Genomic DNA, 27,737 nt, shown 5'->3' with positions numbered 1-27,737 from the left:
TCGTTAAGTAAATTAAATTAAGGTGGCTGGCTACTCAAGAACATTGTAAACAGCTGGGTAGGCCCGTTGTCATAAAATTTCGATAAATAAAATACGTGACCCACAGCCCAGCTCCAATCCTATCAGTGATAGGCTATCACAGCGCTTTGGGGCAGAAAAGTCCCGCGCCCAACAGCCATGCCCCCCTTCCTTACAACCGCCCTGCCCGCCCCTTTCTCCCGCCATGATAGGTCCCCCCACGCCGCCCAACGATGACCCGCCCCCTGCCCTGCCCCCGCTCTCGCTTTACCTCAGAGCCGCCGCCATTACCGCCCCCAACGCGCGAGGAGGCGGGGCTGGGCGGGAAATTCGAGCGCCATCTTCGCTCTTCTCCGCCTTCAGAAAGGGGCTGCCATGGAGGCGGAGGCGACGGCCGTTGGGCGCCTCTCAGACACCCAGGTATGGGGTGCGGGGCGCTGCGGAGTTCGGCCCCTCCGGAAGGTACTTTACGGAAGCGAAGAGCGCGCTACCTCCCTCTCCCTGGCAAAGGAAGCGCACCGCGTGTTCCAGAGTGTGTGCAGAGCGCCGTTGCCTTGCCAGGGAGAGGGACGCAGCGGGGCCCTGCACTCGTTGCAGCGCGTAGCTTCTCCAGCCTCAGGGAAGAGAGAGGGTGCCCCCGGGGCATGTGTAGAGTGCTGTTCCATTGTTTAAAGTGCGTGTGTGAGCGAGAAAGCTAGAGTCCATTTTTCGTTTTGCATTTGCGATGTCTAAAGCTGTTCTGGTTATGTTATGTGAATTCCCTCCCACCACCGCTCGTAATTTTAAGAAAACAAATTCATAGAATAAACTGTTCCCCTGGTAGGATAGTATTTGTATTTGGGTGATCTGGGGGTTTTCTCGGGGAGTGGGGTGCAAAAGGACAAGATCCCTTACAATCCATTATTTTATGATGCCCTTTCAGTCATGATTCCAGTGAAATAGTTTTTATTATCTCTTTATTAACGAATTTTTTTGACAACGGGCATACCCAGTTGTTTACAATGTTCTTGAGTATCCAGCCACCTTAATTTAATTTACTTAACGAAGTGTGTTGTTGAGACAGAGATGTAAAATTTTCGGGTCAGTGTGTAAGTATATAAATGAAGTGCAAGTTTTCTCTTTTGTTTTTTCCCCAGAGGTTGAAGGCTGCATGCCATTATACGGTTGCTGGCCTTTGTGAAGAAGTTTCACAAGACAAAGAAATTCAGTTCAGTAAACAAACCATAGCAGCTATTTCTGAGATTGCCTTCAGGCAGTGTGGTACGGCATATATTTTACAGATATCTATATTTATCTGTAGGAGCAATCAGTATTTGTGTGTTGTTGTTGTTGTTGTTGTTGTTGCTGTTTTTAAAAAATAGAACTGAAATTAGATATGTATAGAACTGACTTGATGATTTTTTTAAAAAAATTCTGGCACTAGAGGGAGTACACAAGATGAGTTCTGAGAAATCAACAGTGCAAATGTCAACACTGCTGTTCAAAGCCAAATTAACTGTTGTTTTAAAAAATCATTTTCTTTGTTTCTAGGGCTGCGTGTGTTCTGTTGCTTAAGTGAGCTAGGGTATCCTAGGCATGATGAATCACTAAAAAAAAGTTTTCTAGTCCTCTTGAGGGTGAAGGAAAGTTTGAAAAAGTAATTACAATAGCTCAGAAATTAGAACAGGAGAGAACAAGTCAGGAGACACCTTTCCCTTCTGTCACAGAAGTTGATTTGCAAACATGCTGGCACCTTTGTTCCATACTTAGCAGCACAATACAGTAGATTATTAAATCCCCAACAGGGAGACATCTCGCTAAGGCTGCGGCCCAATCCTTAAATCCCACTTACTGGGGAGTAGGTCCCATTGAACTCAGCAAGATGTGCTTATGATGATACTGGGGACCTGGTGATGACCTGCGTTGTGAAACTTTTCCTTAGGCTGAAAGGTGCCTCATATGTTAGTAATTGATAACTGGCCATGAAATTTGCTAAAATAATAAAACTTAACATTTGCCTTTCAACCCCCAAAAAGGGAAAAATGTTTGAGATTCCTCCCCTTTGTTTTTCAGAATACTTTGCAAAAGACCTTGAAATGTTTGCCAGGTAAGTATTGTAGAAATATGTGCTACTTAAAACTAGACATTGTGCATATTAATCTGGTGAGAAATCTAGAAAAGATAAGAGGGTACCTCCAGACAGCTATGTGTTGTGCTGCTTATCTATGCAAGTTTTTCAGAGTCCACACAAAGTCGTCAGCATCAAAAACAACAACCTGTATTCTACCCCACCCCATTTAATTTGGATTTATCATAGAATTGTAGAGTTGGAAGGGACTACAAGGGCCATCTAGTCCAACCTCCTGCAATGCAGGAATCTTTTTGCCCAACGTGTGGCTGGAACCCACAACCTGAGATTTAGTTATGCTATACGAACTGAGCTATCCAAGAGTTTAAAAATCGAGCAAACTTGTTGCCAGTGACCTGTTTTCAATAGCTGAATGTCCCGTTTGCAAATTAAGCCCCCATCTGGAAGTACCCATAAACCTTTCCTCCCTTCCTGTACCTACTTTCCCCAGAAACCAGCTAATGTTCACGTCAGTATGCAGCATTGCTTCAGCAGTTGTGCTCTGTTGGGGCCAATAGTTTTATTTATTTTGTAGTCTGAATGCAGGGTATTGATTCTAGCCTGTAAGGTTTCTTTCTCTTCCCCACTCACTTACATTCTTATGAAGCATGGTTGAGTACTTCGCTTAAAAACTGTCTGTATGTTCCCTCAGTGTGAATAATTCTCACGTACCCTCGATTCTTTGGCAGGCTTTTCATTCTCCCCCTCCCCATTTTAGTCTTGGAATTGCTCTGGAAGCCAGTACAAAGCACAAAAATGTATCTGCACAACACAGACAAATAGTAAATTGCCTAGAGGATAATGAAGCCTTTGTGTTGAGTCTTGCCTCCTTGTGGGTGGATTGTGTTCTGCCTAAAGTAATTGCATGCAGGTGTTATGCCTAACGCAGCACACAACTGTTGGATGGTCTCCTTTTGTTGGCTGAAAATTGAGCCCCTTCATGAGCTGGTGAGTAGGTGGTTTGTTTTAAGCTTTTCAGAAGAGTCTGTTGTGTGAGGTGTCTTCCCATATGATAGAACCCACCCCTCCAGTCTGTCAAATTAGAGCTGTTGGTAATCTAAAGTGATTGCCATTATGTTCTTTTATAGAAAGGTTTGACTTCCGGAAGCTGAAAACTTGTTTGCTACTGATAAGTAAGTGGTTGGTGGAATTGCTTACCTCTTTGAAGAGGCTGCTTCCTCTATCAGTGTTCTGGCCTTGTATCCTTGCAGTTAGGAAGCATGGCCAGAACAGAGGGTCACAGAAACAGATAGTGGGTAAAGTTCAAAATCAACACATTCATCTTTAAAATATTATCTGGGTCCTCTTTCCTTTTTAATGTGCTCACTCCTGAGCTGACAGACGTCCTTTTATTGCTCCCTAAGATTACATGGATGGGTACGGGGCTTTTTTTTCCCAGCCAGAACTTGCCGGAACTCGTTTCTGGTACTTTTTAGGTAGGCACCATTGCCATTCTAAGAGAACGAGGGAGGCATTTGTGCTGAGTTCCTTCACCTCTTTTTCTAGAAAAATACCGTATTTTTCGCTCCATAAGACACACTTTTTTCCTCCTAAAAAGTAAGGGGAAGTCTCTTCTTTTTTTTTTTTTAGAAAGAGCTAAAGGCTAACGAGGGAAAGAGGGGTGTTGAACAGAAGCCACTCAGGAGCTGAGATAGGGGTGGGAGATAAGGGACGCTAACTCCCTTCCGCCCGCCCCCTTGCCCAGGCCTCCATTGTTGAATGTTCTGCAGAGGAGGCTGTTTGTTTCTCCAGCAACATGTGACTGGCTGATTGGATTATCTGGCTGATTAGATTATCAGAAGCTGCAGAACTGTGAGTTGAACAGGATTTTTTCCCTTTGCAAAGTAAACTCAACAACTTTGAGCTGATACTTTAAAAAATGGGACTTTTCCTCTTTGCAAAGGAAGCTGCACAACTGTGAGCTGATTCCCCCTCCCCCAAAACAGGGCTTTCCCCCCCTTTCCTCCTCTGAAAACTAAGTGCGTCTTATGGTCAGGTGCGTCTTATGGAGCAAAAAATACGGTAGCACTGGATGGATTACATTAAATAATATCCTACGCATAAATTTGACACGCAGCTGCTATCTAAACCTCTTGCTTTTGTTTGATCAAAGCAGGCGGAAAACAGGAACAGAGCAAATTTTACTATATCTTAGTGTATTAACAGATACTTCAATGGCTGTATTAAATTAATGCTGTTAATTTTGCACTGAGCCTTTGGAATGGAGTGAGCTAAGGGACCTGCTTAGTCTTGGTACACTGCCTTCTAGTCGGCAGATAGTATCAGGTCACTAATCCCTTTGGCAGAGCGTGCTCTGGACTTAATTGATGCCATCATTTTATGGCTGGGTTTGGGAGGTTTTGCTACCCTATCTTAACTTTCTAGCCTTGTTCAGACTTGTCAGCAGCACTTTCAAGGCCCTTGTACATCTCCACTCACACTTTTGCCTTTGACGTACCTGCTGTTGCTCTCCTAGGCCTTGCCCTCCTTCACACCTGTCCTGCTGCTAGAATATTATTTGTTAGTTCTCTTTGGGGACCATCTAGCCCAGTGTATTTTTCTGGGCCTTTTTACTCATCCAGATTTCGCAGCTTTCAGCTCCTGTGGTCACCTGCTTGTGTGTCCATCCTTCTGGATCACTGGAATTTTTTTGTAGTTGTGGCAGATGTTTGCATAATGACCCAGTGTGTGATTGTGTAAATCAAGTAGGATTGTGTAAATCAAGTAGGATTGTAAAGCACTTGGTCTTCAGCAGCAAGTGGGGTACTTTCAGCCAGTTTTGTTTTATTGGATTTTACATACTGTACACAGTTTGCTGAAGCAACCCCTCCTCCGCCCACCCCCAAACAGTTTTGTCTGAGAGTCCCAAGAAGCTTTGAAAAGCACAGATAAAATGCTATCGCAGTGAAGCCTTCCTTTTTTTCATCATAGAATCAAAATGGAATAGAAGGCGCTTTGATCCAAATTCTTGTCCATTAAAGGGAGAATCACAGGGGTTCCCCCCCATGCCCTTTCCAGTTTAAATTGCCAGTGTGTAGATTCAGATATTTATGTTCCAGACATATGTCTGCCTATAACCCAGTTCCTCCCGTGGAACAAGAGAGGGAGATGGCAATGGTAGGGTTTTATTACACAGTTGCGGCAGCACACAGAATCCTCTTAAACACATCCTCGTAGAAAACTCAGTCTAGATATACTCCCTGATATACTTGTTTTCTACCTGCAGTGATGATTTGTAGCCCTGATGTTTCTTTGTAGAATGTGGTTTACCCTCTACCTGTAGTGTGAAGTCGTATAACAGGCTATGACTTGGTAAAAGGGAAGATGGGGATGATATAAAATAAGGCTTCCTCCCAAGCCAAGCAAGGAACACAGTGAAGGTACTAGTGTGGCACAGTATGACCTGGCTGCTTTTTTACCCAGTGACTATGGAAAAAGCTGGTGAAAGAACCAGCATTATAGCAGCAACTAGTTAAGCAGGAAGACAAAGCAGTGGCAGGGGGAGATCAAGACAGCCTGAGCCATACAGGGGGACTCAGCAGCTTCCTAGGCAAGCTCAGTCCAAAGAGCACACTTGTAATTTCCTGAAGTGGCACATAAATATTGGTTCTTGTGGTGATTTGAAAATGGCTGGTTCCCTGTTGGAACTGATAGTGTGACTGAACCCTCTGTGATAACTGGATGACTGCCAGCTTAGGGTGGCAAAAATATCTGAGCCAGCCCCAGAGAGATGACAGTATCGAGAATCAAGAGCTACACTTATGGTTCAGAGTTTATCTGTAGGGTCAACAAAAGTCAGTGAGTAGAACAGGAGGGTGATTGGTTGAGGAGGGACATCAGAATAAGATTGCTAATTCAAGCCAAGTATGTAGCATAGTCGCTAAAGGTGTGCTTTAAAAAATGACCCAACGGTTGCTGCTTCGTTTACCAGTGAGATGTAACAAGTAATGTTAACATTGCCTTGGCTGTCCTTTCCATAGTTTCACAGTCAAATAAGCCCTTCTACAGATAACATTTTTAAGCTCCAGCAAATCCTCTTGCAAACTGCTAGTGTTTTAGTGATTTGGTGCTTCGTTTTGTTTTTGTTCCCTCTTTACACAGGCATGCAAAACGAAGTACAGTCAACCTTGAGGATGTAAAGCTTTTGGCTAGAAGAAGCAAGTCCTTGGTGAGATGAACCTCTTGTTTTCTTGGCACATTGTTCAGAAGTCTTGCAGTTTGTTCCTAAGGATGCCTTCAAACTAATTAATATTTGCTGCCGATGGAGAAACTGCTTTCCTTAGTTATTGCTCCATCCCTTGAATATCTGTCTTCTGCTTTTTTCCTCTCTCTTCCCTTCGTCATGCTTCTCTGTGTAGTGACACATGCTGGACTAAGGAGCAGCAGTAGTTGTAAGTGGTTCAAAACAGCCATGAAATGCAAGGGTGAAGTATGTGGCATTTCTACACAAAGCTCAAATATATAATGACCGTCTACCACAGCAGTGATTGTTGATACCTCAATCTTCCTGGTTTTTACTGCATTAATTTTGCAGCTGTAGAGGGAGAGAGAACCTTGGTCTTGATTGAAGCCCTGATATGTGTAACAAAACTTTGTGATACCTTCTAGTTCTGCAAAAGTCTTCTGTTTGAAAGTTGCTTCCTGGTTAGCAACAGAATGTCCTGGGTGACTGAAATTTTCCTGGACCCTTGGACTGATACTAAATGTTAGTAGAGATGAATGGCTGCTGTCAAAAATAGCCCTGCTTCTCCTGGTAGCTCAGGGGTGGGGAAACCGAGAATGATTTATCCCCTACTCATCAGCTGATGAGTGGAGGGTTATATCCTACCGCTTTGGTCATACGCACCATTTCCCTGTGGAGTATTGGTGGGTGTAGCCGACACAAAATTTAACGCCGCCTATCGGCTGATGTCACCCACCCATTGGAATAATGTAAGCTGATTGACTTGTGGCTGTGGTTTTGAAAAATTGCCTGATGGGTCAAATTGGAACCCATGGCAGGCCAATATTGGTTTCATGGGCCAGAGGTTCCCATCCCTGTAGTGAATCTAGCAACACAAAATGTGGGATGTGACAGACTAATGTTGCTAGTTTCCCCCCACTTGTAAGGGCAATCTCAAAGCTTTTATATTGCTGCACATTGCCAAAAGGAGATACAAAGCTGCTGTTATCAGGGGTAGCTGTCTGTGTATGTTCCATAGCATCTAGTCCAGGTCAGGGTTTGTTTATGTATGAGAAGGGCTGTGTTTTGGATCTAGGTGTTCTCTGGGATATTTAGCTGTTCCTTTGTAAAAAGAGAGGGAGAAAGAGACAGAGAAAGTAGAATTTCAGTTTCAAATGCTGTGTGTTTCTGCTAGCCTTAAGGTAATCTAGGCAAGCCTTTCTACCCCTCTGCGCAATATGCAGCTACAAAGAAAAGGCTGAGGGGGTGCAAAGGGTGCAGCTGATTTGTGTGTCCTTGAACTAATTGCTGCAGTATAGCTTAATTGGGCATATAATGTCTTATCAGGAAGAGCAAGACAGTTGTGCCCCTATACACTCTTAGATCACAGCTGTGCTAGTTAATAGCCTGTTGTTTATACTTGGTTGCTATTAGTATTGTTCTAATTCAGGGGTCCCCAAACTAAGGCCCGGGGGCCGGATGCGGCCCAATCGCCTTCTTAATCCGGCCCCCAGATGGTCCATGAATCAGCATGTTTTTACATGAGTAGAATGTGTCCTTTTATTTAAAATGCATCTCTGGGTTATTTGTAGAGCATAGGAATTTGTTCATATTTTTTTTCAAAATATAGTCCGGCCCCCCACAAGGTCTGAGGGACAGTGGACCGGCCCCCTGCTGAAAAAGTTTGCTGACCCCTGTTCTAATTGGTGTGTGTGTGAGAGGGGAGAACAGTCCTGTATGAGCAAAAGATCCAGAAAAAAGATTCCCTACTCTTGATCTAACTTAATATTGTCTACTCTGACATGTGGCAACAGCACTCCAGAGTCTTGGACAGAAGTCTCCTATTTGCTACCTGACTGCTCAGCTGGAGTTATTGGGGACTGAACATGCAGCCTTCTGCATGAAAAGCATGTGCTCTTTTGCCAAGCTGTGGTGAGGAATGCTTTCACTAGCTGATACTTTGCCCCATAGGTGAGTAATAAAAACTATTTCTTTCTAGCTGAAATACATCACTGAGAAGAGTGAAGAAATTGCTTTGAGTAGCCTGGAAGAAAAAGAGAAAAGGAAAAAGAAATCGGGCTCTCGGAAAGGGAGAAGAGCCTCTGATGAACAGGAGGAACATGTGGTGGCTGAAAGTGATGATTCCAACATGGCATGATTTTATCTTATCAAGACTACATCATTTTCAACAGGGAGTAATGAGATCCTGGGACTGCCTTGGGATCTTCAGTGGCTGCTTGCCCTTGGGTAGAACTCTTGCGGTTTTCATTAGTAAGCAAGCAAGCACAATGCAGTTGGTATGCCAGTTCCATTTCTTACAGCAGCCATGAAAAATAGATGCTTTGAACATTTGGGAAAGAGACATTTTAAGCAAATGGAAAACATTGATAAGTTTTTTTCTATTTCACTTTACTTAAACACATAATGCATTGTATAAAGGCCTTAGGTCATAACGTATTAAATGTAATTAAATGTGAATAACTGCCTTTTTCATCAGTCCCTGTCTTCAGAGTGGCCAAGCATTTGCAGAAGAATTGCTCCCTTTCCTTTCCTTAGCAGCACCCCTGCAAGAGATTTTTTTTCTTCGAAATTTTGGGACACATTGAGTCGTATTGCATCACACCAAAGGTCCACCCAGTCCAGCATCCTGCTTCTGATAGTGGTCTACCAGATGTCTCCAGGAAACCCTCATGCATGAGGGCAGTAGCCCTCTCCAGCTGCCACCCCCCCCCCCCTGCAATTGGTATTGATTGACAAGTTGCCTTTGAATCTGGAGGTCTGCATATGGCCGCCAGAGGTTAGACCTCCTACGTGAGTGAAAACTTTTATGCTGGAACATCCCTCAAACTTCTCCAAAGCAAGGTTGGATAAAATACAAAAATATATTAGAACCCAAAATTCCGCTCTGGACCTCACCAATAGAAGCCATAGCGGTGAAAAGGAAGAATATGAGAAATGATTGGCCCACATTAAGAGAAGTATTAGAAATTAAAGAAGGGAAACCAATGTTGAAAAAGTATGAGGAAATTAAAAAATATCTAACAGATTGGCTACAATATTTTAAATTAAATCAAAAATTTGGAACAGATGTAAAGCAAGGGTTGGCAACAGAAACATCAAAATTTGAAATGAATCTAATTAGAATTAAAAAGAAAAATATTTCCTTGATATATGATTACTTCTTGGAATGGGAAACGAAAGAAGAACAGACTAAAGCAGTAATAATTAAGTGGGCCCAGGACTTTGGTTACAACATCCAGATCGAGCAGTGGGAAAACTTATGGGCAGAGGATATGAGATTTACTGCATGCTATAGTCTGCGGGAAAACAACATGAAAATGTTCTATCGATGGCATCTCATTCCCCATAAACTGGCCAAGATGTATGGAGGGGTAAGCCCCCAATGCTGGCGATGTAAAAATGACATCGGGTCATACTACCACATGTGGTGGACCTGCCAGGATATCAGAAAATATTGGAACAGCATTCATGAGGAAATAAAAAACTATTTAAACAATCAATTAAGAAAAGGCTGGAAATGTTTTTATTAAATATATTTTCCCCAGATGTTAAAAAAGAAACAAAATCTTTACTGCTTTATGCATTGACAGCGGCCAGGATCTTAGTGGCAAGGAAGTGGAAAAGCGAGAGCTTACCCACAATAATGGAGTGGCAAATGCTCATGCTTGAATATTTACAGCTGGCAAAATTAACCGACTCAATAAGGGGATCATCAACACAAAAGGTATCGAAATAATGGCGTGTTTACAAAAAATATCTAAAAATGTACTACCCAAATAATTCTTTATTAGCAGAAATAGAATGACGTTTGAGAAAGACAAGGATGAGGAGAACAGGAAAAGAAAGCAGAAAACTTATAATGTCAATTCATGGCACAGAAAGAATTTGATATTGTATAATAAGGAGGACGGGAAGTATCTAAGATGAAACAGGAAATATTTTGGTTATATACTGTTCACATTGCGAACAAGAAATTTTGTGTTTGATTACATATTCTTTGTGTATTCTTTGTATATTTTTTGGTGAATTGGAAAATCATATTTTATATTTATGTTATACCTATGTAACTTTTTTAAATAATAAAGTTTGTTTTAAAAATTGAAACAAACAAACAAAAAACTTCTCCAAAGCAAGGGTGGCTCTTTGCAGAGCATACATGAACAGAATAAGGTTTGAGATCCTTCTGGCTATACACTTTCATTGTTTAATAAATATGTAGATGCCAGTTGTGACAGGATTGATAATAATAATCAGCAAAAGTCCATAGCTGGCTATTATAAACACCCCATTCCCATTTCTCTAACCATATCCCCACATACTCAATGGCAGACACTCTTTTAAGTGTCAGTTCATAAGTGAAATCTTTTTCCTGTTTTCAGCTCCAACCACCTTTGTCTCTCTCACTGATTCCCTTCATTATCAAAGAAATATTCTCATTTATGGGACCCATGCTAGATGAAACTCCTAATACCAATGTGCCTTGAACCCTCCTTGTGAAGTTTCCAGGGGAGCAGTTCTCTTGATAAACTGGCATATAGTGGAACCTCGGTTTACGAACGCAATCCGTTCCACGGAGGCGTTCGTAAACTGAGGCCTTCGCTCCCCAAAAGCATGCTTTTGCGTGTGCGCAAAGTGCCGATAGAGTGCTTCTGTGCACGATCGCTTCTGTGCAAAAGCAATCTGCGCATCCGGTGCCGCGGAACCCGGATGTAAATACTTCTGAGTCTGTGGCGTTTGTAAACAGAGGCATTCATAAACAGAGGTAGGTGTAAACAGAGGTTCCACTGTACTGCCTGCAATATTGTTCCAAAGTTCACAGTAGGATCCCAAGTTCCCTATCTGCTTTCCCCCCGCATGGTTTGGAGATATAATGATCAAACCATCCATTTCAGCTCAGGCCTGTGGCATGGCCATCTTGACTAGTAGCCGTTGATAGGCATGCCCTCCTTTCATGTGTGTGTCGGTGCCTCTTTTGAAACTTAAGCTAAGGGCCCTCACCACTTCTTGTGATAGTGACATTCATAAATTTATTACCAGTTGTGTGAAGAAACATTTTCTTTAGACAGCCCTGAACCTACTGCCAATCAATCTTGGCGTCACCCATTGAAGTTTAGTATTATAAAAGAAGGAAGAAGGGCCATGTATAATTTTATCGACATCTTTCACGTTGCCACTTGACAGCTTTGCCTCCTAGCTTCTACCAAGAAATATCTTTGTGAATCCCACCTGTTCCTTCGGGAATAAGGGTAGGATATAAGTCCAATAAAGAAATAGTAAAATAAAATGAATAAAGGGAGCTAGAAGCTGAATTTCCCCCTACCTTTGTCCAGAATCCATTTCCTAGTTCTGCCCTGAACTGCTTTGCTAGTAACATAGTAAAGGGGTTGGTTCCCCCCCCCCATTGATTTTGGCTTGATTTAGCATTTGTGTTTCACTTTTCCACAATGAAGTTGAGCTCAAAGGGGCACACAATTATCACAAAGGCATTAAAAATGAGCAAATATTACAATCAATATGATATCAAAAGCACAACAACATAAATACGGCAAAAAACCCCAACCCCAAACTAATTCCTCAAAACAGTCAAATTCAGTGCAAACTCCTTGTGGTTCAACATATCAGAAATGAATGCTGAGCACTAGCCCTGTGCCTTCCCTCTGGAAGGGGGTGTTGAGTGCAGCAGTAGCCATAGCTGCCAAGTCTTCCATTTTTCGCGGGAAACCCCGTATTTAAACCCGTTTCCCGCTGTTATCCCGAATAGAGAAAAATCCCATCCCCGATTTCCTACCTGCCAGGGAGGCTCCTGCGCATGTCTGGACATGCGCAGAACCGATTCCGGGTGCTGCATTGCACATGTCGGCACTGGAAATTGGGGCAGAGCGGCACCGGAAGTCGCTTCTACACAGGACATGCGTAGAAGCGACTTCTGGTGCCGCTTTGCCCATGTCTGGGCACCGGAAGTCGCTTCTACACATGTCCAGACATGTGTAGAAGCGACTTCTGGTGCCGTGCCGCTGCTGATCCTGGATTTTTCTTACCGGGAGTTGGAGGGTATGGCAGCACCACACTCCCAAGCAGCAATATCTCCCATAGCTTTTAGACTTGGCTTCTTTTTTTCACTCTTAATAAATTTGATCCGGATTGTCTATGATGCCGTTTTTCCATGTGGAATATTTAAGATAATTCCTTTCCACAGTCTCTGGAGGAATGGACTCTCTCCTCACAGGGGTATGGGCCCAAGGCAAAGACCCTGACTTGAGTACAAGACCCTTCAGCTTGTGCTACAAGGCTCACACCTCTAACAAGGCAGCTTTTAAAATTACCTGGAGGGAAGGAGAACAGGCAGCCCCAATAAGCTTAACAGCCTCCAATTGAATTGCCCCTTAATGCCATTGAATTGCTCCTTGGGATCCTGTAGTGCAGTCTGGAGATTTTAAGCATCACTCCCAAACTTAGTTCTGCTGGTGTTGATGTATTCATAGAAGTGAAATTTCTGTTCTTTCCAAGTACCGTATATCCTGAGGCTGTTGCAGCAGATTTCTCGATTATTCTCAGAAGGCATTTCTCCCTCCACTAAACGCACCATCGTGAGTCATTTGTTGCTAAATCACCCTATTTTTGTGCTCAAAGTGGCCTAATCATTATGGGAATAATGGCAAGGAAATGAGTTTTGGTTGGGTTGTTGTTTTTAGCAAGTGAAAAATGCATATGTGGCTTAAATTAACAGTAAATGTACTCTAATGGGATTGGCACCCAGAGGCTCTAATTAAGGGTTAAAATCAAACAAGATGCACAATTTTGGGACTTAATTGCTCCCTGATTTGTGCGTCATTGCTTGTGTTTGGAAGGAGATGGGAGGGAGAAGGCGTAGTGGTGGTTGCGAGGAGGAGGGGGTTCTTTGAATAAAAAACATTAAGTGTGTGCCCCCTCCCCTTAAAAGGGGTGGGGGAAGGTACAGAATATAACTTGCAAGCAAGTACCGGTAGCTCCTGGCAGAACTGAACCAGATGGCACTCCTTGCGCACCTCATGCGCTGCCTGTTTCTGCTGGTGGTGATCTACTCCTGTCCCACACCCGCAACACTTCCTGTTCCAGAAAGACTTGTGTGGAAAGACAGCAAGGTAAGCTGAGAATTAGGAGTCAATTGATATAAAACACAGCCAGGAATTACTTTGCCTTCCATCCATTATGTGAGCAAGCTTTAATCATAGAATAATCAATGAAAGCTTGACAGAGCAATCCTGTTAATGGCTACTCAGAAGCAGGTCCTATTGAGTTCAGTGAGGCTTGCTCCCATGTAAGAAGGTATTGCAGTTTGTTAATTGGCAGGAAAGGGAGACAGATTTTAATTTTTGGCATGGCTTTGGGAGGGAGGTATTGGGTGATTTTGTTTTATTTTTTCTGTTCTGTTCTGTGACTGTTGGGGAAAAGTACAGTATTTGAACTAGTCTTTCCTCTTAGCTTTGGCTTTATTAAAAGTACAACCCGTGCCTGTTTACTCTGAATTGTATGTGGCTTGCACACAGTTTAAAGAACATGGTATGTTGCAGAATGAAATAGGTCTTTGCTCCCAAGGAATCTACAGTCCAAAACAGACACTGCAAAGCAGCACAGAGAGGGAAAATAAATTGATTGGATAATTTAGGTACCATTTAAATTAATTAATCAGTAGATAGCCTGAGTTTGTATTATCCCAAATCACTGTACTCTCTCTTACAGAACTAAAGCCTCAGCTGCAATTTGTAGAATAGAATTGTAGAGTTGGAAGGTACCCCAAGGGTCATCCAGCTCAACCCTCTGCAATGCAGGAATCTCAACTAAAGTATCCATGACAGATGGCAATCCAACCTCTGCTTTAAAATCTCCAAGGAAGGACTCAAGTAAACCCCTCTGATTGTAGGAACCTTTTTACTGTGCACTCTAAATGTGTCTTGTTGCGATTTGGGACATTTTGCAATGAAACCTCTGTACAGCTCTCTGTTTCCAGCACTTTTTAACAAAATAAAAATAGAGCTTCCAAACATTTGGTTTTAACAAGATTACTGAGTGTTGTGGAAACATAAAGTTGTATCCAATGCTAGTCCTACCAAGAGCAGACACACTAACTTGAGTTCATTAATTTCAGTGGGTCTACTCTGAGTAGGACTTACTTGAATAAAAGCCATGTATGAGAATTGCTAAAAACTCAAAGAATGCAGATGTGTAAAATTTAAACTGTGCTTACTGATGGGAAAGAACAAAGCCCATTGAGAGCAGAGCTGAGCTGGCTGAGGTATTATTGATGAACTCTCCCTCTCCCTCAGATCTCCATTGTATATGTCTCGGCTTTAAATAATACAGAAAAGAAAATCTGAAGCCCCCCATTTATCAATATAATTGAATGCTGCTATGGGGTTTTCAAAATGGTCATTAAAGAAGCAGTTTTAAGAGTTTTCAACTCTTGAGTGCTTGATTTACTATATGCTCTCTTGAAAAAGATCCAAGAAACAGTTCATAAAATTGATCATTAAAAAGATATTTTTCATCCAAATTATTGGATGAGCTACAACGTGGCAGCCTGATAGTTTAATACCTGATCGCCTTTGTCGTTATTTTTAATGAGAGCTTTTGAATGAAGTAGAAGACCAGAGTGGAATTATCCTTAAAAGGAAGTACACAAAAAATTACTTTTAGAAAATTCATTTTGTTTGCAATTTCACTGAAGACTTGGAAAATTAAGACATAAAAGGAATTCTCCTCCCTTCCAGTTGTGAGGCAGAAAAAGAAGACATGCAGTCAACTGGATATAAATCTGTATAGAAGCTCATCACTCATCTCTGTCATTTCTGCTCTTGAAAAAGACAAATGCCTAGTGTCTTTATTTAATATCCTTATATACTGCTTACTACTTATGACTGTTTCTAAGCAGTTTGCAGAATAACAAAGGCAATGTGTATCTATAACAAACAATGAAACTCAGAAAATACAACAGTGCAATAAATGAAATCCTCTCCCCAATGAAAACAGTACAGTAACACATTTTGAAACATCTTTAGGGTGAAGGATACTTTCCCTCTTCAACCGCCCCCTTGCCATGGCACATCCTGACTCACAAAATACAACACTACCCACTAGGTAGGTAAAGAGCGCACATGAAAATGGGACAAGGAGGCTCAGTGGCAGAGTGCATGCTTTGTGTGCGCTACGTCTCTGGTCCAGTCTCCAGCAGGTCTAGGAAAGATCTCTACATGAGACCTTGGAGAACTGGTTAGACTAGAGGAAATTCCACAGAGCTAGATGGATCCAGTGGCCTGTCTCAATAGAATGCAGCTTCCCTTGTTCTTATGGATTTAATCTAGCACTCATTCAGCTAAATCATGTGTGGAGAGCCTTTTGTCGCTCCAGTTGTTGAAATACAACTCCCATGGCCAGTGGCCATACTTGTTAGGACTGATGGGAGCTGTATTTCAGCAAAATCTGGAGGGCCAAAGGCTCCACAGACCTGAAACATATAATTCTGCATTTTAAACTGAATTCATTTTAACTGTGTTACTCTTGCCCAAAGGAGTTGATGCTTTGTGTGTGTTTGTAAAACCATTCAATTTGTGCTTCTCCCAGCTTTTCCTGCCGTTCTGCATTTCCGCAATAATGCCTAATACACTTCTGCTTCATTTGCAAGTATTCGCAGGCACAGACAGACATAAAAAGAAGTGAGCTGCTTGCTTTCCTTTCTGGCCTCTCCGACTGGGTATCTCGTACGAATGAGGCACCACTATCAAGGCAGGAAAAGGCTGGGCTCAGCTCTCGGGAAGACAGAGCCCCTTATCCTCAGCCCCCAGCCCGGGAAAAGGCACCCTGTAAGAACTTCTTCTGGAAGACTTTCTCCTCCTGCTAACGAAAATTACTTCTTGGGATGTTGCCCTGGCACCAGTGGACTTGAGATGTCTGTGATCGGTGACTTCTCTCCTTGGGGAGCAAGTGCTGTTATGTAATTTCCCTTTTGTTGATATTAGATGTGTGCATAGAGAACCAAATCTGTATGCTCATAAATCCCAACTCGTGTGCAGATGTGTTCGTAGGGCATTTAACTGATGTTTCCCATCTCATTCAGACTGTGAAATAAAGCACACTCCATGTATATTTCCCTGTAAATAACTTCTACACATTTCCAACAAATTGCTAGGAGTGCTAGTGCGCCATGTCAAAAGAGAGGTATGCTCCTTACTGTTATAATTGTGTTATGGATGTGTTTGGGCTGCCTATAGCATTGGAGAGTAAGACGGACATGTACCATTAAATTGTTCTGTTAATTGCATTTTTTATCCCACTTTTCCTCTAAGTTGAGATTCTTAGAAACCTCAGTCCTGTGTTATTGTTTTTCTGGGCTTCCACCGAATCACGGTATAAACGCAGTTCTGCCTATATTTCTTTGAATCCATTAAAAATGCAGATAACTGCATTGTACTTTTATGTGTACAACATACCCCAACAACAGATGGTTAGGATTGAGAAGCTGAAAAGTTAAATGCATTTACTTCAAAGGAAGCCCTGTTGATCTCCACAAGTGTGTTTAAGAACACAGCCTTGGTTTCTCAGAACTTTGTGTTCATTTAAAATTGGAGCATGGAAACCAGATCCTGAAATGTTTTGTTAAAGAAATTTAGGAAATTCTCTCTCTCTCTCTCTCTCTCTCTCTCTCTCTCTCTCTCTCTCTCTCTCTCTCTCTCTCTCTCTCTCTCTCTCTCTCTCACACACACACACACACACACACACACACACACAAAAAAAACCAGGCTAGTCACTAGTATAGTGAAGTGTTTTCTGCCAAGCTGCATAACCTTGAATTGACGTTCCGGTCTTTGTGGGAGAGAAGGGATGAGCAACATACACAAACATATTGGGGGAAAGCTTCAGCTGTTCCTCACAGATTCTCACCAGCACACTAAAGAATAATGTCCCAACTTGTCTTTCCTCTGCTGTTTGCTAGTGCTAAGCTTGTCTCCTAGTACAAATAAGCCTTTAGATTCTGAAATAAAACTTTGCTGTGTGCATACGTAACCTTTGTGCTGTAATCTATCCAGAGAGAGTGTGGACATGTGCCTCTTTCCTTAGTAGCTTTTTTGGTAGTGCCTCTGGCTCAGTTTGTAAATTTGACCCGGACAGTTTTTTCTTCTGTATGTGAATTGGACAGACACTGGTACTAACCTGCCTTTCCTCCACCATCTCCCCACTGATCAGCTTCTCTTGTTGTGGCAAAACTGAAGAAAGTCTGCACTTGGGGGTCCTTTTAAATCATGGCTGGGGAAAATCTGGGCTCTTCCATATGTTGATGGACTCCAAATCCAGCATGACCAATGGTCAGGGCTGATGGAAGTTCATAGAATTATACAATTGTGGAGTTGGGAAAAGTCCAAACCCCTGCAATGCAGGAATCTTAGCTAAAGCATCCATGACAGGTGGCTCTTAAAGGGCTGAGAGCCAGGGGAGCTGTTGTTCAAGTCAACTTCCCATCTGCATGATTGTATTTCGTCATGCCCAAGGCCATTTCAGGAATGTATGCCATGCACTGTTTTTGAGAAAACTGTTCTGTGTTTGGGGGGGGGGACATACATGAGAACTGTATAATTTCAGAAGTTATCTGTTGCTTCTTTGTAGGGCTGGCCCACATTCTAAGCAGTTGGGATTTGTATGCAAAGACATACATACCTAAGCTTAAAAAAACAGTAGCACAGATAGCAGGCAGAAACATATATAATAATACAAAATAAAAAATTCCTTCAGTAGCACCTTAAAGACCAACTAAGTTTATATTTTGGTATGAGCTTTCATGTGCATGCACACGAAAGCTCATACCAAAATATAAACTTAGTTGGTCTTTAAGGTGCTACTGAAGGAATTTTTTATTTTGCTTCGACTCAGACCAACACGGCTACCTACCTGTAACTAGAATAATACAAAAGTTTAATACCAGGAAAATGTAGGGTTTGTTTTGTTTGTTTTTAGAAAAAACAAACCGCTAACTAGTTGAATTTATTGCTAATAGAAGTGGTGACTATCCGATGATACCTTATGCAGGTTATAGTCTCATAGCTGGAATGCTCCAGAAAGTAAAATTATTGTTTTCTTAATGTCATCCTCATAAACAGAGTCTCACAGAAACACCACAAGCACTGAGGCAAGAGAAGGAGTGCTACCAGTTGGGGGCCACTTTGCAAGCGTGGCTTTGGAATACAAGACGTTTGGCTGCATTCAACTACAGCATGAAACGTGCCACTAAAATGCACGTTTTATATATATTTGTGATGGAGTGTGATGTTCTAGCAGGAAGGAAGCATCAAAAAGCAGGAGTGTAAGGCAAAAGGTGATCAGGCACAAAAAACCAGGACCCATAAACTCTAGGGCGTTGGGCCAGTGCCAAAGCCAGAAATTAATCATGGTGGCAACTTAACAGCACCACCTGTAAGCATAAAGGAGACTCTTTTTTTTAGTTTTTCCTTGCTGGAGTGGTGCAGAGTCCAGTGAACAATGTCCTGGTTAGAATTTCTGTGCTCACATGGTGGTGTTCAGTTTGGAGAGGTACAGAAAACTCATCGATGTGTCCAAACTTGGGCTCCCAAAGCCTCCTTATTTCTTGCGTTTGGAACTCAACCACTCCCCCCATGGCAACTTTTTCTTGCCCTTGGACATGCTCCTCAAGGAGTTTAGGGCGTGAACCTGCTGCAGACGCCTTGAAAGTTCCTCCCCACAGGTTTGCTGCAAGGCCTCTGTCTTCGGCTTGTCCCAGTTCAGGGTCAGAGCAAGAGCTTCTGGGTTTGCTTTGTAAACCAGCTGCAACAGAGAAAGGAAAGAAGAATCTACCACTCAGGACCAAGCTGTGTAAGATACGTCAGATTCATGATTGGCTCTCTTGATTCCTCCCCACAGGCTTGCTGGCAGGGGACATGATTTACATGCATAAGGTTTAATCTTTGGGCATTTCTAGTCTCAAACAGGTTCCCAGAACTGGTAATGAGAGAGGACCTTGCCAGACACCAGCAGCCTAGATTGATAGATGGTTTGAACTGGTGCAAGGAAGCTTTTTGTGTTGGTTCTATTTTTAATATAATTTTTTATTTAATTTACAGAGGAGGTAAATTAAGACTTTCTATACTATCCTTCATGGTAAGATTGCAGGACAGAGTGGTATCAAAAAACACATTAAACAAAAACAACACTGGGAACTACAAGTTGTTTTTGTTTTAAAGCAACAAGGAGATCATTGCCTAAAAGCTATAAACTTAAAAACATTTTTTAAGAGCTGAAGAGAAGGACAAACATGTGCTGACTGGAAAATCCAGTTAAAACAAAAACGGGAAGAGTGGCAGATTCAGCTCCAAATAGCTTAGGGCCTCAGAGAAGGTAGAATTTGGAACCTTGGACGACAAATGGACTAGAGGGAGAGAGTGATGTTAACCCAATTCTGGCTGTGTATTCACCCGACCCCACCCTCTTTTAGAATAAATCTTGACTGCATTGGTTCCCAAACGCTTTATCCTGCCCTTTCTCTTTCCATGGAAATTTTATTCAATTTGGAATCCAGGTACAACAAAGGGACTCACCTCTAAGTCTTGACTTGCCAGGCCAAGTTCTGGGGCAGACTTCTCTTTAAGTGTGGTCAGAACATGGCTGCTGAGTGGAACCCCGTTACCAGGACCTCTGCTGCTGCTGCTCCCAGCGTCAACCACGTCTGTTTCTTCCATGGCAGTTTCCTCTGATCTTGGCTCTAGGTAATGATGATTAAAATAATTCATAAAGGTAAACGGACCCCTGACAGTTAAGTCCAGTCGCAGACAACTCGGGTTGCAGTGCTCATCTCGCTTTACTAGCCGAGGGAGCCGGCGTTTGTCTGCAGACAGCTTCCAGGAATATAATTCATATATCGCCTTTTATTGCAAGAAGAAATACCAAGGCGGTTCACAAACAAACAAAAGCCAACAACAAAGCAACAAGGTATAAAACAGATTATGAAATTACAGCTACCTGTAATTAAAATGCATTGTGGAACCACAACATTAAAACATCAATAATTAATATATAAAATAAACAAGACAATTGCATTAAAACAGTTAAAACAACCAGCAAAGCAGGAGATTCAAGGCGGGAGAGCAGGGGAACAGGTATCCTTTCATGAGCCGGTGGAATGCCAATGCTGATGGAGTCTCCCATATTGCAGTAGGGAGAGCATTCCACCACACTGGTGCAATAATAATAATAATAATAATAATAAATAATTTATTTGTACCCCGCCCATCTGGCTGGGTTTCCCCAGCCACTCTGGGCGGCTTCCAACAGAGATTAATAAAACTACATTAAAATACATTTAATACAGAGATTAAAAATACATTAAACCATGGCAAAGCTAACCTGGTTCCATTTGTTTATCTTTCTGAACCTTGTATCAGCATTAAACAAGGTTTAGAGCAGGCACCCCCAAACTTTGGCCCTCCAGATGTTTTGGACTACAATTCCCATCTTCCCCGACCACTGGTCCTGTTAGCTAGGGATCATGGGAGTTGTAGGCCAAAACATCTGGAGAGCCGCAGTTTGGGGATGCCTGGTTTAGAGTGCCCATGGCCAGCCAAGTTACTTGGGCACCTGAGAGAGAAAGCTCTATGGTTTCTCTCTCCCTAGTTCATTTGCACAAACCTTTTTAAATAATAATAATAATAATAATAATAATAGGTGCAGTATGTGTTTGCTTATGTTAAATAAGTGGTGGAAAATAACAGTTTGTGACCACCGTTCAAAAGAAAAAGAAAATGGCACATGGTTGCAGTACGTATGCAAGGTGTACAATGCCATCATATTGCCCCTCTTTCTTCACTCTGGCATGGCTTGTTGAGAAACGAGCCTCAGCCAACAGCCTCATTACCTTCTGTTTTGGGTACAATGTGGTCCTCGTTTTTCAACGCTTGCAGGTAGAGTTCCAGAAGCTGCCGGGATTGCCGTTCCTCTTCCCGCCTGTCCAGCACCTGCTGGAGGGTGTTTTGCAGAGTCTGGATCTTGGGCTGGTTCTCAGAAAGCTCTTGGGCCAGGTCAGAGCATGGCACATCGATGAGCACCTAGAATAAGACGAGGTCCATCCTCTTTCAGCAAAGGTGAGGGTTCCTCACTCCCCCCACCCTGTTGCCAAAGGCACATGACCCTTCCTTTACCTGGAGGTCTTCCTCCGACATCAATATGATGGTGGAGAGGTCGTCCTTCAGTTGTCTGGCCAGTTGCCTCCACTTCTCTCCACCACCACCGTCCACTCTGTCAGTGTCCGTGATGTCTCCCTTGAGCCAAGCTGTGCCCCCATCTGAAAAAGAGCCACAAGTATAAGTGCAAGGGTAAAGCTTAAGCTACAGTTAGAACTGGATATGGAATAACTGATTGGTTCAAAATTGGGAAAGGAGTACAACAAGGCTGTATATTGTCTCCCTGCTTATTTAACATATGCAGAATTCATCATGTGAAAGGCTGGACTGGATGAATCCCAAACCGGAATTAAGATTGCCAGAAGAAATAACAACCTCAGATATACTGATGAGAAAACCTTGATGGCAGAAAGTGAAGAGGACTTAAAGAACCTTTTAATGAGGGTGAAAGAGGAGAGTGCAAAATATGGTCTGAAGCTCAACATAAAAAAAAAACCTAAGATCATGGCCACTGGTCCCATCACCTCCTGGCAAATAGAAGGGGAAGAAATTGAGGCAGTGAGATATTTTACTTTATTGAGTTCCATGATCACTGCAGATGGTAACAGCAGTCACAAAATTAAAAGGCGCCTGCTTCTTGGGAGAAAAGCAATGACAAACCTAGATAGCATCTTAAAAAGCAGAGACATCACCTTGCCAACAAAGGTCCGTATAGTTAAAGCTATGGTTTTCCCAGTAGTGATGTATGGAAGTGAGAGCTGGACCATAAAGAAGGCTGATCGCAAAAGAATTGATGCATTTGAATTATGGTGCTGGAGGAGACTCTTGAGAGTCCCATGGACTGCAAGAAGACCAAACCTATCCATTCTGAAGGAAATAAGCCCTGAGACCTCACTGGAAGGACAGATCCTGAAGCTGAGGCTCCAATACTTTGGCCACCTCATGAGAAGAGAAGACTCCCTGGAAAAGACCCTGATGCTGGGAAATATTGAGGGCACAAGGAGAAGGGGACGACAGAGGACAAGATGGCTGGACGGTGTTCTCGAAGCTACCAACATGAGTTTGACCAAACTGCGGGAGGCAGTGGAAGACAGGAGTGCCTGGTGTGCTCTGGTCCATGGGGTCATGAAGAGTCAGACATGACTAAATGACTAAACAACAAAAGCTTATTAAGCAGTTTGAGGCCAAAATTCACCAAGTAATCAGCTTGTTTGCATAACACTATAGGTCAAGCCAGGCATCCCCAAACTGTGGCCCTCCAGATGTTTTGGCCTACAATTCCCATGATCCCTAGCTAACAGGACCAGTGGTCAGGGAAGATGGGAATTGTAGTCCAAAACATCTGGAGGGCCGAAGTTTGGGGATGCCTGGGTCAAGCTATAGTGATGCTGTGCAAATGTGGGGACTCCTGGAGAGGAACTTGCAGCCCCTGTTCTCCTCCCTGGTCCTTTTTACTGCCACACTGAGCTAAGCCAATCAGGGTTAAAAGAACGTAAGAGCATAAGAAGAGCTGTGCTAGGTTAGGCCAGTGGCCCACCTAGTCCAGCTTCATCCCTGGCCAACCAGATGCCTGTGGGAAACCCACAAGCAGGACTCGAGCACAAGAACACTCTCCCCTCCTGTGGCTTCCTGCAACTGGTATTCAGAAATATTTCTGCCTCCAACTGCGGAGGGCACAGCATAAGCATCGTGCCTAGTAGCAACTTTGCCCTCTGAATTTGTCCAGTCCTTTTTTAATAGCATCCAAGTTGATGGTCATCACTGCCTCCTGTGGCAATGAGTCCCATAGGTTAACCGTGCTGCATGGAGAAGTACTTTCTTTTATCTGTCCTGAATTTTCCAGAGCTCAGCTTCATTGGATGTTCAAGAGCTCCAGTGCTAAGAGCATGGAACAGGAGTGGGAAACTGGTGCCCCTCCAGATGTTGCTGGATTACAAGTCCCATCCGCCTCAGCCAGCTTAAAATGTGCACCAAAAGCATGTGATGGTCTGCAAGTGCAACAATATGGTAAGGCAATGACTGTTTTGTGTGGGGGTTGTGCTCCTGACCCCCATGCATAAACCCGCTCCGCCTCCACCCCCCAACACCTTTTCCAGCCACTTCTGGGGTGCGGCAATGTGTGCAATTGCGGTCGTGTGTCAATTGGGCACATGCAAATTGGTCGTTGCCTTTCTAAAAAGTTGAAGAACTTAAATGGGGTGATGGTAGTGGTGGCAGCAACAAAGGTGCTTCTTGCCCAGGGCCTCATTTGCCCCTACATACAGCAACCATATCCTACAGAGCTTCAACTCTTCCACTTACCTATGCTGCTGGTGGACCACTTCTCGCCCTTTGCCAGTGCCACAAACTTGGTGTTTGGCGGCAGACACAAAAAATAGTCCTCGTCATCCACAATAGTGCCATCCTCAGCCAATACCAGCGTGATGGGCTCTGAGGCCTTGTCAATTGCTAGGAGGTCACAGGCTGTGGAAAGGGGAAGAGTTGGTTAAACCACTGAGCCTAGGGCTTGCTGATCAGAAGGTCAGCGGTTCAAATCCCTGTGACGGGGTGAGCTCCCGTTGCTCGGTCCCAGCTCCTGCCAACCTAGCAGTTTGAAAGCACTTCAAAATGCAAGTACCTGTAGATAAATAGCAACCGCTACAGCGGGAAGGTAAACGGCGTTTCCATGTGCTGCTCTGGTTTGCCAGAAGTGGCTTTGTCATGCTGGCCACATGACCTGGAAGCTATACGCCGGCTCCCTCTTCCAATAATGCGAGATGAGCGCCACAACCCCAGAGTCGGTCACAACTGGACCTAATGGTAAGGGGTCCCTTTACCTTTATAAATATTATTATTATTATTGCATGCAGAAGGTCCCCGGTTCAATCCCTGGCTTCTCCAGGTAAGGCTTGGGATGTCACATGGCAACCCTAGGGAGCTGCTGCAGGTCAGTGCAGACACTTCTATGTTCCTAAAGAGTCTCCATGACAGCGCAGAAAGCCTTGGCCCCAACGGCATAAAACAGTTTCTGTGGAAAGCTTATTTAACTTTATTTATGCAAACCTGTTTTCTCCCCTCTGGCACTAACAATAAAACCAAGAATAGGAAAATATAATCAACACACATAAAACAGTGTAGTTATGGAAGTGCTTGGTGCCTTATTATTTATCTCACATCAGATTTATTATGAAAAGTATTGGAGGTATCCTCTTGCCAAATTGTACAACACTAAAAGGTTCTTTGTAAATAGCCACTCTCCAAGGACGAACAACCAGTGAATCCAGGTGAACGAAGGGAAACCTTGTAAACTGAGAGTCTGTTCTTTTCCATTTAGAGCAGGGGTTCCAAAATGGTGGTCTATGAGTTTCATTCAGGTGGTCTGTGTGCCTGTGGATCTGCATTTGAAGACAGGAAATGGCCACATCAAATTGGTTTTTAATTGTATTTTTTATTGCTGCTGCTATTGTAACACAATAAACAGTATCAGAAGTAAAAGCAGTAATAAAAATACAATTAAAAATCATATGGCATCTAGCACAGTGCCATTGCAAGTGCTATAACAGGCAGAGAAATCGTTAAGTGATCCACTGATTGGGAGCCACTAATTGAGATGACATGGCACAAGTGACTAATGCAGATGGGGGGGGGACATATGGGGTGAGGTCTAGGAACTTCTGTGGCCTTCCTTGCCCAGGGCTACGCAGGAATGAGAGCTTTCACCACAAAAGCTTGCTGGTCAGCTGTGTGTACAGTAATTTGCAGTGTGCAATTCTGTATTAGAAGGCTCCAGGGCAATTCTAAATGCCTGGGAGCCACAAGTAACACAGGTTCAGCAAGAGCTTCCCTCCCCACCAATGGAGATTATAATTCTTTAATGCAATTGAGCTTTAACAAGAGCTTTGTCCACACCCCTTAATCATAAGACACTCAGCTAGGTCACCTTCCTTCTTTTACTTCCTTTTGAGGATCCACTGCCTTTTCTTTTCGTAAGCTCCTCTTTCCAAACACCCAGGCTTTATTACATTCTGCCCTCCCAAATCGATTTTGTTTCTTCAAGTGGCTTCACTGCACAGTCCAAACACTGCACTGTGGAACCCCTTGCAACAATATTCCAGTGGACTTGATTCTATGCAGTTAGGCGTGCTTCACATTTCAGTGGGATTAGGCACACCTGTCTCTGCACAGCACCAGGTCACAAGACTCGTGCTCCTCTCTGAGACTGCAAGGAATAATTAGCCCATCTATCCAGTTTGCGTTCTCCTTCATTAGCATGTCCCAAGTGACCAGATGGGTTGCTTGCATTGTCTGGCTGGGCCCATTCCCTAGAGTTTTATTTTTGTTTCTTTATAGATATTGCATTCTTGGGAATCAATCACGCCCCAAAATCTTTAGACCCACTTCATAGGGAAAGTGTTCCAGCCTTATTTTGGTTGACTTTTTCCTCATAGCCAGCCCAAGACTTGTTGACAGCTGGGGCAAACCACAAAATGATGCCTCTCCAGCCAAGGAGGAAGGGGTGAGTGAAGATCTACATGGTGAACAAGGGAGAAATAAAGTTCTAAATCAGGAACAAAGGGAGGAGGAGACCAGCAGCACCTCCTGTTCACCAAGAGGCTACTGTAGAGGCAACATTTTGAGCAAAGAGGCAGCAGATCTGTCCTCAAGGATCCAGAGGGGAATGCACAGTGTACTGCATGCTGCTGTCACTGACACTGTGACAGCAGCAGCAGCAGCAGGCAATGTATTCCCCTCTGGATCCTGCAGCCTGAGGCGGTTGTCTCACCTTGTCTCATGAGTGGGCTGGCGCTGCTTTTCTGCACCTTTCGCACTATTTCCATGACATTATTATGTAATTTTTTTCAGAAGGGACAGCTGGAACAGCCCACGGTATTCCAAATGAGACTGCTTTGGGAGACCAGAGCCTCCCAAACCCTCTCTTTGGACCTGGGGCATCACAAAAAAATACCCATTTCACAGAAGAAAAATTATTAATGCTCATAACCTCCCTCCTACAGACAACCCCCCCCCTACCAAAAACAGATGAAACATAGAAAAAGAAGGAAACAACACCCCCACAAGAAACAGGTACCCCCATCCCCAAACAACCACCAATAAAAGGCAGAACTAACCCTCTGCAACCCAGACTAATATTTGAGGGCCAGGGAACTTTGGAAGGTATCAGCTGGGCTATCTGTGGGCACCATGATTCTACACTGAGACCCCAGTTATGGACAATCATAGTGGTATCTGCTCCTCTTCAGTTCATCACTTACCCAACCCAGTTTGGAGTTATTTATTTAAAACTGCTATCTCATTTTAATTGCAAGTCAGAAGGAAAAGAAAACAAATATCAGGATTTAGGATTCTAATTCATATCTGGTAAACTGTTTTACTATTATTACTTTTTTTTTTTTTAAAAAAAAGCTTTATTGAAACCCGGTTGGAAAAAATAAAACCAGAGGGGTGGCTATGTTAAGTTTGTTTTGCAAACCTGACTGTAATTGACAAGCCAGCAAATTTATGATTAAGTATGATTTATGATGTTGTGGAGCATAGTCCATTAGATTTATGAACTGTAATCCTGCAGGTAAGTACAACTGATGTGTGTGTGTGTGTGTGTGTGTGTGTGTGTGAGAGAGAGAGAGAGAGAGAGAGAGAAGACATCCTTGTCAACTTTGGATAATAGTTTATGCATCTGATGAAGCAGACACTGATCCAGGAAAACTTATTACACAATAAATTCATTAGTCTTTCTGGTACCACAAAACTATTTTGACTTTTTGTTGTTAAAGTTACTGCTGTTGCCCCGGGCTTCCACGTTCCTACCACCCTGGGTAAAATCCTCTTTTAAAGATGCACCCCAGACCGAAATTCAACCGGTGCAGCTTTCAATACCCAGGGAAACTGAGATGAGCATGTTTCACCTGTGGAATCTCTGTCTGTGTAAAAAGAGGAGGGGAGAGGGGAAAAACCGCTTACCTTTGCTTCGCAGCTCCCGGAGGCAGGAGGCCGCCACCCCGTGCTGCTCCTGTTGGCCATTCTGCCTGATGAGGCATTGCTTCAACTGGGGAAGCCTAGAACCAGCCGCCATCGCTTTGCTTGTGTTCGGCTCTAACAGAAGGCTGTTAGAGAAAGTCACAGACCGCTCTTTGCAGACAACCAATCGGAGCAGAGATCGCTTTGCTGATGCAGCCTGGGAAATGTAGTTCCCTTCCCAAATTAATTCCGCACTCTAGCCTCTGCACGGCAAACCCGTCTCTTTACATGATGGGAAATGTAGTTCTCATCAATTAAA

The 27,737-nt window shown here is 43.3% G+C and overlaps 2 protein-coding genes across 4 annotated transcripts; one reads left to right on the top strand and one right to left on the bottom strand.

Moving 5' to 3' along the window:
• The first annotated feature begins 278 nt into the window (after positions 1–278).
• On the top strand, positions 279–10,239 carry CENPS (centromere protein S). Of its 3 annotated transcripts, none has more exons than XM_035118334.3 (5): positions 279–438; positions 1,155–1,278; positions 2,071–2,104; positions 6,227–6,293; positions 8,287–10,239. In XM_035118334.3, exons 1-5 carry the CDS (start codon positions 394–396, stop codon positions 8,443–8,445), a joined length of 429 nt encoding a protein of 142 aa, XP_034974225.3. In that variant the 5' UTR covers positions 279–393; the 3' UTR covers positions 8,446–10,239. The 3 variants fall into 3 exon arrangements, with proteins under 3 accessions (XP_034974225.3, XP_060132214.1, XP_034974224.3); XM_060276231.2 differs by lacking the exon at positions 8,287–10,239 and adding an exon at positions 8,102–8,219 and having other exon boundaries at positions 291–480; XM_035118333.3 differs by having other exon boundaries at positions 326–480.
• A 7,995-nt stretch (positions 10,240–18,234) lies between these two features.
• Positions 18,235–27,579, bottom strand: DFFA (DNA fragmentation factor subunit alpha). The gene is made up of 6 exons (XM_035119470.3): positions 27,422–27,579; positions 23,765–23,926; positions 21,482–21,624; positions 21,199–21,388; positions 19,886–20,049; positions 18,235–19,115 (listed from the first exon to the last, which is right to left on the bottom strand). Exons 1-6 carry the CDS (start codon positions 27,531–27,533, stop codon positions 18,912–18,914), a joined length of 975 nt encoding a protein of 324 aa, XP_034975361.1. The 5' UTR covers positions 27,534–27,579; the 3' UTR covers positions 18,235–18,911.
• Positions 27,580–27,737: the final 158 nt, after the last annotated feature.

The sequence above is a fragment of the Zootoca vivipara genome, chromosome 6 (genome assembly GCF_965207765.1).
Source record: "Zootoca vivipara chromosome 6, rZooViv2.hap1.1, whole genome shotgun sequence".
Lineage (NCBI taxonomy): Eukaryota > Metazoa > Chordata > Lepidosauria > Squamata > Lacertidae > Zootoca > Zootoca vivipara.
Note: the sequence above shows the minus strand (reverse complement) of the source record. Positions and strands in the feature narration are given on the sequence as shown.

Excerpts from the sequence above, each read along its gene's own strand:
- CENPS (XM_035118333.3), top strand. The coding sequence starts at position 394 with ATGGAGGCGGAGGCGACGGCCGTTGGGCGCCTCTCAGACACCCAGGTA. Across the intron at positions 481-1,154 it reads GAGTTCGGCCCCTCCGGAAG|AGGTTGAAGGCTGCATGCCA; the intron begins GTACTTTACGGA and ends TTTTTTCCCCAG. Across the intron at positions 6,294-8,286 it reads CTAGAAGAAGCAAGTCCTTG|CTGAAATACATCACTGAGAA; the intron begins GTGAGATGAACC and ends ATTTCTTTCTAG.
- DFFA (XM_035119470.3), bottom strand. The coding sequence starts at position 27,533 with ATGGCGGCTGGTTCTAGGCTTCCCCAGTTGAAGCAATGCCTCATCAGG. Across the intron at positions 21,389-21,481 it reads TGTCGGAGGAAGACCTCCAG|GTGCTCATCGATGTGCCATG; the intron begins GTAAAGGAAGGG and ends GTCTTATTCTAG. Across the intron at positions 19,116-19,885 it reads TGGCAAGTCAAGACTTAGAG|CTGGTTTACAAAGCAAACCC; the intron begins GTGAGTCCCTTT and ends TCTCTGTTGCAG.